This window comes from Atta colombica, unplaced genomic scaffold, assembly GCF_001594045.1.
Source record: "Atta colombica isolate Treedump-2 unplaced genomic scaffold, Acol1.0 scaffold88, whole genome shotgun sequence".
In the NCBI taxonomy this organism is placed as follows: Eukaryota; Metazoa; Arthropoda; class Insecta; order Hymenoptera; family Formicidae; genus Atta; species Atta colombica.
In genome coordinates, this window is record NW_017259581.1 from 2,432,370 (window position 1) to 2,441,875 (window position 9,506).

The window sequence follows — 9,506 nt, forward strand, 5'->3', positions numbered from 1 at the left end:
ATTCGAAACGCACCCATTACCAGGAATGCTTGTTTGAAAAACATGAACTCCTTTATTATCTGTAAATCAGTGTTCATGGATTCGTTTCGAAATGTGTAAACTGTTCATCTCTCACTATTTTTTGTGCTTAATGTATCAATTTAACATTCTGATATGCAACACAAAATAAGTATATAAATATATATGTATATATATATATTTTTTTTTTTAAACTCTAGGCATCTTATGTGTGAGAGTAGGCAGTTTTAACGATCCACCGGAAGTTTCAGGCCTGGCACATTTCCTTCATGGTTTTTATGGGATCCGAAAAATATCCAAATGTATTATTAAAATACGATAAGTGAATTTTTTATGAAATACATTTTTTGTACATTTTTTATGAAATACAATTAAAGCTCTCATTCCTTTTAGTGTACTTTTCAATTTTGGATAAAGAAAGATGTCATCACGCGGGAGCGAGAGATCATACAAAGAGGTATATAAATCATAATAGTAATGATGTTGCTAAAACTTGCGTTTTTTTATTGCTCCATGTTCACATAAAGTTTCAGTTGGATTTATCTAGTGAAAAATACAAAGGAACGATTATTGTCTTTTATTGCTCAAACTGATCATCTACCCAGTAAGTTTCTTCGAGGCAATTCAACAGCTTTAAAAAATAATAGCTTTGGACATAGACGATGACAAGTTATACGAAAAGCTGTACAAATTCAGAAAACGCCATTATAGTCCTCACAGAATGACGCTAGCTATACAGGCAATTATAATATGTTAAAATTGCGATGAACAATTGATTTCTTATTAAATATGGTTAATCTATAACACGTACATCTGTTTATAGGCAAGATTACCGCTAGATTGGAAATGTATGTCCGAACCTACTTTAGTGGTATAACTGTAACTGGCTATCTTCCGATGATTTTAACATTTAAAAACGGCGATTCATTTGATACTGACGCTTCTAAAAAAAATGTATATTATTAAATGCATGATATCATCCAAGTATGTAACTTGGACACACAAATTCAAAAAAATCTGTGTGTACTGAACAAACGCATATAAAAATAAAACTTATCTTTTATAGCTACATGTAACATGGGCTTTGTCTTCATTACTTAATTTGTACAGAAGTAAACCAAATAAATATATTTCATGGATTATTGAACATAAAGGAAGTAATTCTTTAACTAGTTTAACTAGTTATCTACGTAAAAAAATGTGGGGCCTTGATGTGTTTTGTAATAACTGTGATAACGATAATGATTTCGGATACAACTCTACATACGTTTTATTTGAGATTATAGTAGAATTCACCGATGAGGGACTAAAACGTCTGTGAGACATTCTACATGCAATATTTTCCTTTATAAAATTAATAAAAAGGACGAGTTCACAAGAAAGAATTTATAATGAGCTTTATAAGATTGAAAATAATAATTTTAGATAAATCAATTTAGAAATAAGTAGATATGTAGAAGATAAAAATACTTAGATTAGAATACATAAGATGCCACTTATATATTTTTAAAATTTTTTAATAAGCATGGTGATGTGTTTGATTTATGTAAGAAAATGCATTTCTATCAGCCGCGTGATTATCTAACTGAAAAAATATTTATTTTGAATATAACCCAGAAGCTATAAAAAATGTTTGAATTTTTTGATGCCAGAGATGGCGAAGATCATGATCTTCAACGATGATGTTGCATTAAATATAGTCGAACCTCATTTCGAAATTAATTATAAAGATATCGAGTTACCAAAAGAATGGATCGAACGCTGGAAATCTATCGAGCCATTGCCTGATTTTAATTTACCATCATGCAATAAATTTCTTACTAATAATTTCTCTATCATATCGGTATCAGCAGAAAATTCGAAATATCCTGTAAAAATACACTATGATTATATGTCAGAGATTTGGTTTCATCCGAAGTTTTATTGGCCGATGTGTCATATAAATCTTCATATTTATTCTTTTCTGAATCCTCAAATAACAAAAAAGTAAATAATAGCTTGGACATGTAAAAATATTTATATACCATATTATATTACAATAGTACTACAACGTCTATCGATCTTATATATACCTATTATAAACTCTAACTTGTAATTATTACGTGTTGTGATTTTTATAAATTAATTTGTTATTAAATTTATATATAATCGTCGGCTTGTTAAGTGCCCTTTTAAAGATTTTATAATTGACGATTCGCAGCATAATAGTGCTACAAATCATATTACTGACGTAAACTATTACAAAAGTATTACTTGTAATTATTTATTACCTGCAGATTATAAACGAGGAAAGTAATCTTGTCATCTTTAAAGCGCTTAATAAGTGATATTTAAATAATAATGATACATGATTGATAAAACTGTAATATTATTCTTTTAAACTTCTTATTTTAATTTATCATATCAATTATTTTCGATTTCATAAACTTATTATATAATTCATTTTATTACATTTTATGTTTTATTAATAAATTAGTTCGTTTTCCAATTTCTTCTATTTAACACCTGTATTTGTTGCAACGCAATAATTCACGTTCTTGTTCATTTTATTTACAAAAAAAAATACGCAATACAAATACAATATGCGATATAAAATATATTATAATCTTTAAATTATTTACAACGGTGTCGTTTGATTGTAATTGTCGCCAATGTTTTATTATCGAATATTTTCATGATATATATTTATAATTGTTTTACTGATGGAAATTTCTTTCTTGTTTGTTCTATTAGCAATAACATGCATTGGCTCATTTATTACAGAATTGCAAATATAAAATTAGAGAACTGTTATTATATTAAAATACAGATTTGCAGCGCTGAAATTTTTATTTTTAATAATCCTATATCAATAAATTTACTAACATTTATTTTTAAATATAGGTTTTTTTAAATTTAAGATGTTTCTTATTAGAAATATTAAGTAAACATAATATTAATTTATAAATTTAACTAACATAAAGGACTCTTAATGACAAAACAGTATGATGATAAGAACGGACATGTAAAAATAAATAAAAAATTAAACGGCAAATTGAAAAAAGCTCTTTCAAAAAACTATGTTAAATAAGAACTATTTTTATTAAATAAGAATTTAAACGTCTGTAAAGAAATGAGAAAAATAAATTTGCTATAATATTATTTATAAATAAAAGCAAATATTTACCACATCTCACTTTCTTGATTTTGTACATTTTAAATGTGAAGATATTACCTGCATTATAAATATAATTATAAGTCACTAAAAAGTATATAATAAAAAGAAAAACAATGCAAAGATTCTCCTCTTTTCTTTCTTATTTTCCTACGTTTAATGCATCAATTAATCTTAGAAAATAACAACGAAAAACAAATCGATTATCGCAATTTCTGATTATCTGATGTAACTTCACATGTCTGTTCATGACACTGTTTTTAGAAAAATACGCGTTTTAATTTTATACGATATACACATTTTAAATTTTGAAAACTTTTTTTAAGTAATTTTACTCGCATGTGTCAAAAATGTGGCGATTTTTTCGCAAAGTGCAACAGCAGCGCAATCGCGATTTGGATGCTCTTCGTCAGGATATTGACACGGATGTGCATATTAAATCAGCAGCGGATCTACTGCAAAGCTTACAAGTGGATTCTGAACGAGGTTTGTCTACAATTGTTGCGAGAAATCGTTTACGAGATCAGGGGCCAAACGCATTAACTCCGCCAAAAAAAACCTTGGAGATTCAGAAAATCTTGCATCGATTCTGCGGAGGATTTTCCTTATTAATATGGGTAGCAATTTTTTATTTTTCTTATTACGAACTTTTTCTATTTTGAAAACAATATTAAATTGAAGTATACAAAAAGAAAAAAAAGAAATATATTTAATTTGCAGGTAGGTGCCAGTTTGTGCTTTGGCAATTATTTCTTGGAATTGAATACTTATGGTGAAGCTTCCGAGGATCACCTCTGGATCGGTTTAGTTCTTATTGTACTGATCATGATCACTGGCGTGTTCAGTTACTATCAAGACACTAAGAGTTCACGCATCATGGAATCGTTCCAGCAGATGATACCGCAATGTGCCAAGGTTTTACGGGATAGTGAGAGAAAGGAGTTGCTGGCGACCGAGCTGGTGGTCGGCGACATCGTCCTGTTAGAGACCGGTGACCAGGTACCTGCTGACATTAGGATCCTGGAATGTCAAGGTGAAGTATGTCCTGCCACCATATCTCGTGGACTTCTTGCTGTTCTTAGATGGAAAAAAAACAAGCCTTTCTTTTGTGCGAATTCGCATTCACAAGCGACTCGCGACAATTTCTCGTATTGTTTCATCGATAGAAAGTTCTTCCAGAGAAGAATTATATTTGAAAAAAAAAAACATAAATAACGGAACTGAAAAAGACAGAAAACCGGAAATACAACACAACAATTTTTCAACTTTTATCACCCAACAAGTTTTGTTTTTTCTGTTTAGATAATTAAATTAATGTGAGAAATTAATCTCTATCTAATAATTTTTCTATTACACTTCTAACTTGTATTGTGAACACATTAATTAAATTCAATTACAGTTAACGAAATCTTATAAAAATATAATAAAAATTGTAAGTTTAATAATTTGTAAAAAATAATTTTGTCATTTTAATAAAGGTTTGAAAGTCGATAATGCATCAATTACGGGTGAATCGATACCATTGATACGAATGGCGAACATTCCGCAAACCGGAAGTGTTATTCAAGCGAAGAACATGGTATTCTTTTCTACAAATGTTGTCGAAGGTACACTGTTTAAAAAAAAGAAAAATATTTTACCATAATATGATCTAAAAAATTTATTTCTCATGAGCATAAAAAATATACAAATTATAGTTTATATAAATCTTAATTTTTAATAATTAAAAAATTTATTACTTTCAATATTTTATTTTATTTTATTTAAAAAACATATTAAATGACTATTAAATTCAGATTTAGTGAATAATTGTTACATAAAATATAATTAATTCTTAGGCAGCGGAAAAGGCGTTGTAGTGGCTTGTGGCGATCATACTGTAATGGGCAGAGTAGTCAAGTTAACTTCAAGATTACCTACCCGACCTACGCCTCTCTCGAGGGAAATACACCGCTTCATAAAACTAGTCTCATGCTGGGCCATTTTCCTAGGAGTTTCGTTCTTTACTATGTCCATAGCGATGGGACATGACTGGATCGATTCAGTGTTGTTTCTGATTGGTATCATCGTGGCGAATGTGCCGGAGGGCATCGTCGCCACGATGACGGTTAGCCTGACTTTGACCGCCAAGAGGATGGCCAGTAAGAATTGCTTAGTAAAGAATCTCGAGGCTGTCGAAACTTTGGGATGCACTGCCGTTATCTGCAGCGACAAGACTGGCACTCTTACGCAAAATAAAATGACTGTACGATCCATTTCCTCTTTTGCGAAAAACTATTGCAAAAGGATGCATAGTATCTATAGATTTGCTCATTTAGTTTCTTCCATTTTTTACATTTCACATTTCTTTGTTATTCTGAACGTGCGTGCATACATATATAATTGTAACGTTTTTAGTACATAATTATAATTGTAATCAACTTTATATAATTATAATTAACTTTATTCTATAATTATGTATGTTACATTTATTTTTAAATATTATAGGTATTTACCTCATGATAATTATACTTATAGTAGAATATATTCTTTTATTAACCCTATATTGTTTTATCTATTATTCGTCTCTGGTATATTCTTTTTGCAATATATTCTTTTGCAAATAGAATTGCGCAGCATTATCTTTTATGTAAACGGTGTTTCACTTTAATAACATTGATCATTTAACATTTCTCACTTTGAATATACGATCGAGTTCCTGCCATCGCAATTGTGCAACTTCAGGTGCGACACGTGTGGTACAACGGTCAACTGTGCGAGGTGATGTCGTCAGACACGTGGAGGAAATATATCAATGATCCGGGTTTCAAAAATCTGGCCAGAGTAGCGAGTCTCTGTAATCGCGCCGAATGGGCACCGATACTCAAGGATGAACCTCTGCCACCATTAAATAAAAGAAAAATCTTAGGAGACGCCTCGGATGCGGCTTTATTAAGATGTATGGAGATCCTTGTAAAAGGAGGAACTGATTCCTTCAGAAAAAATTATGTTAAAGTAAATAAGTCTAATTAAATTTTTTGATTGAGTAAAAGAATTATATTTAATATGTCAATCGTAAATTTAATCCATTGAAAAATTATCTTCTTTTAAGCTTACTTCAATATATTATGTCAACTTCTAATTTTTAATCTTGACAGATTTCCTAGTAAATTATATATTTAAATTTGTTTCAAAATAAATCTTATTTTATCCAAATTTAAAAAATAATAGATACATGCAATAGATTAAAAAATAATAACTAATATATAAATATTAAAATAAAAATAAAGTTTATTATTGTATCATAAATAAAATTGTTATCTTGATTCTTTAGATATTGGAGATTCCTTTTAATTCGACTGACAAATTTCAAGCGAACATACATTTATTTCGCAGCAAGTATCTTATATCCTTCAAAGGCGCTCCAGAACGTGTTCTCGAACGTTGTTCGACTGTAGCATTCGGTAACGAGACTAAAGATTTGAACGAAGAGATAAGATCAGCGTACACGGAATCTTGTTATATTCTGGCGAACAACGGTGAACGCGTTCTCGGCTTTGCCGATCTCGAACTTTCGACCAAGGCTTTCCCCGTGGGTTATCACTTCGAGGCCGATCCTCCAAATTTCCCTCTTGAAAATTTAAGATTGGTATTTCTTTAATATTTAATTTTTCTCTACAACTATTCTTTAAATTATTACTACTTAAGATTTTTTAACTTCAATTCTTGGATTTTAATTTTTTTATCAACAGTTACTTTCTAAACAAAATGTATTTTTTTATGATAGATCGGTCTAATAGCCATGATGGACCCGCCACGGCCAGCTGTTCCTGATGCCGTGTACAAATGTCGTTGCGCCGGCATCAAAGTTATCATGGTGACCGGTGATCATCCTGATACCGCCAAAGCGATTGCCAAGTATGTTGGCATCATTACCGACCACGATGACTATGCCAACAGCAACCGGAAGCAGGATATTGTAGTGACTGGTACACAATTACGAGATTTGTTGCCGGAACAACTGGACCAACTGATTAGGCAACATCAGGAGATTGTATTCGCCAGGACATCACCGGTGCAAAAACTGCAGATCGTTGAAAGCTGCCAGCGGTTGCATTTGATTACCGCGGTTACCGGCGATGGTGTCAATGACTCACCAGCCCTCAAGAAAGCTGACATCGGTATCGCAATGGGCATCACAGGTGGCATCATAGAAAAAAATATGAATATATAATTAATGGCAAAATTTCTAAAAAATAAATCTAAATATTCTTTTTATTGCTTTTAAAATAAAAATTTGTGGAGAATTTAAATTCTCTCGCGTACTCTCTTAAATTCTTTAATTTCAGTAAACGATTGCTGTAACGGCTGTCTAACTCTAATTATGATTGTCAGGATCCGATGTGAGTAAGCAAGTAGCGGACTTAATATTACTAGATGACAATTTTGCTTCGATAGTGACAGGCATTGAAGAGGGTCGGCGAATATTTGATAATCTCAAGTCGAGCATCGCGTATACTTTGGCGAGCAACGTGCCGGAAATAACGCCTTTTTTAGCATTCATTGTTCTCGGGATTCCTCTACCGGTCGGTGTAATTTGTATACTATGCATCGATCTGGGAACAGACATGTGGCCAGCAATTGCTTTGGCTTACGAGAAATCTGAATCGGATATAATGTTGAGGTATTAAATGTACAAAGCATTCCTTATAATATACAAAATCATAAAGATTATATCATGAAGAAATATTTGGTCCAATGTAAAAAATTAGCAATCTTTAAATGTAAATATTTAAACAAATCTCTCTTCGCGGGAAACAAATAAAATTCAAGTAAAAAATAAAACTCTATTTTCTTCGATTAGATTTGGCTAAATTTTAATTAACCAAAATTTAATTTATAAGTTTGATTATCAAGATTTAAAATGGAATATTAGATAAACTACTAAAATATTTAAATATCTAATCTTCTCTCATTCCTATTTTTTCTTCTCAGAAAGCCCAGAATACCTCAAAGCGATCATCTAGTTAGCCGAAAATTAATCTTCATGGCTTACGGTCAGATTGGTGTGATTGAAGCGTGCGCGGGTTTCTTCACGTATTTCGTGGTGATGGCGGAACATGGTTTTCTGCCGAAACGACTTCTGGGTTTAAGATCAATGTGGGATAGTTCGGTAGTGAATGACTTGGAAGATAGTTTTGGACAGGAATGGACTTATCAACAACGTAAGGTCCTCGAGTACACTTGTCACACCGCTTTCTTTGTTAGCATCGTGATTGCTCAAGTGGCAGATGCAATGGTTTGTAAAACTCGCCGCAACTCATTACTGCGCCAGGGTATGGGTAACTGGGTCCTGAATTTGGGTCTGCTCCTTGAAATCGTCCTGGCTTGTGTAGTTTGCTACGCGCCCTACATGGATCGCATCCTGAAGACGTATTCTTTAAAGCCAGAGTGGTGGTTACTTGGTGTACCGTACGCTATTATAATATTAATTTATGAGGAGTTGAGGAAATGGTGGATTAGAAGACATCCAGGTGGCTGGTGGGATAAAGAGACTTCATATTAGGTGAGATCGATAAAAGACGTCTTATAATAATCCCTGACGGAAAAATTTTTATGAAACACTTCATAGATTAAGACAAGATTTTAGGCATTATTAGTTTTTCATTCGTAGTGGAACATAAAACGGTGTTATTTGTTTGAAAAAAACCTAGAAATCTTCCGCTCTTAAACACTCTCTTTATGAATATCTATGAAAAATTAAGAATTTTTAAGATTTTCTCTCAATCTGTGTAATTTTTCTGTATTTTTTCGTAAAAATTTTTTTTCGGAATTTAAATAAAAATTTAAAAAATCCAGTCATCATTAATCATAATTAATCTGATCTTATTACAAGTTTCCAAAAATTTTAAAATAAAATTTTGAAAAAATAAATAAAATTGATTAAAGATATACATTTTAACTATATTTATATTTAAACTTAACTTAGAGACCTATTTATTGAAGGATGAGAGAAATATATTCATATTGCATTCCTAAACACCAAGATGCAAAAAAAACTAGTTTCGTAAATAACGACCTTTAACGCGGGTCTCTACCCAGTCGTGACTTCTTGAAATCATCTGCAAATAATACTTCACCTTTCTAAATAAACTACCGCAAGTACATCATAAATTATGTGCAAAACAATTGAATAAATTGCATTATTAAGATACAAATATAAGAAAATATTTAAATATTTCCTTATATATATATATATATTTTTCTAAAAATGAAAGATTCTAGAATTTCTAGAATCTCTTTTAGAAATGATTGAAAATACAAAAATTAATTTTATATTAATACAAATTTTATT

At 31.0% G+C, this 9,506-nt stretch overlaps 1 protein-coding gene across 1 annotated transcript; it reads left to right on the top strand.

The window, feature by feature from the left end:
* Positions 1–3,522: 3,522 nt before the first annotated feature.
* On the top strand, positions 3,523–8,717 carry LOC108693065 (sodium/potassium-transporting ATPase subunit alpha-like). Its single transcript, XM_018201736.1, has 9 exons — positions 3,523–3,789; positions 3,893–4,205; positions 4,651–4,779; positions 5,011–5,417; positions 5,897–6,166; positions 6,486–6,800; positions 6,939–7,353; positions 7,547–7,835; positions 8,147–8,717. The coding sequence occupies exons 1-9, from the start codon at positions 3,523–3,525 to the stop codon at positions 8,715–8,717; spliced, it is 2,976 nt and encodes a 991-aa protein (XP_018057225.1).
* The last annotated feature ends 789 nt before the right edge of the window (positions 8,718–9,506 follow it).

Coding starts and splice junctions, on each gene's coding strand:
- LOC108693065 (XM_018201736.1), top strand. CDS start 3,523: ATGTGGCGATTTTTTCGCAAAGTGCAACAGCAGCGCAATCGCGATTTG. Junction 4,780..5,010: donor TTCTACAAATGTTGTCGAAG/GTACACTGTTTA, acceptor ATTAATTCTTAG/GCAGCGGAAAAGGCGTTGTA. Junction 6,801..6,938: donor CTCTTGAAAATTTAAGATTG/GTATTTCTTTAA, acceptor TTTTTATGATAG/ATCGGTCTAATAGCCATGAT.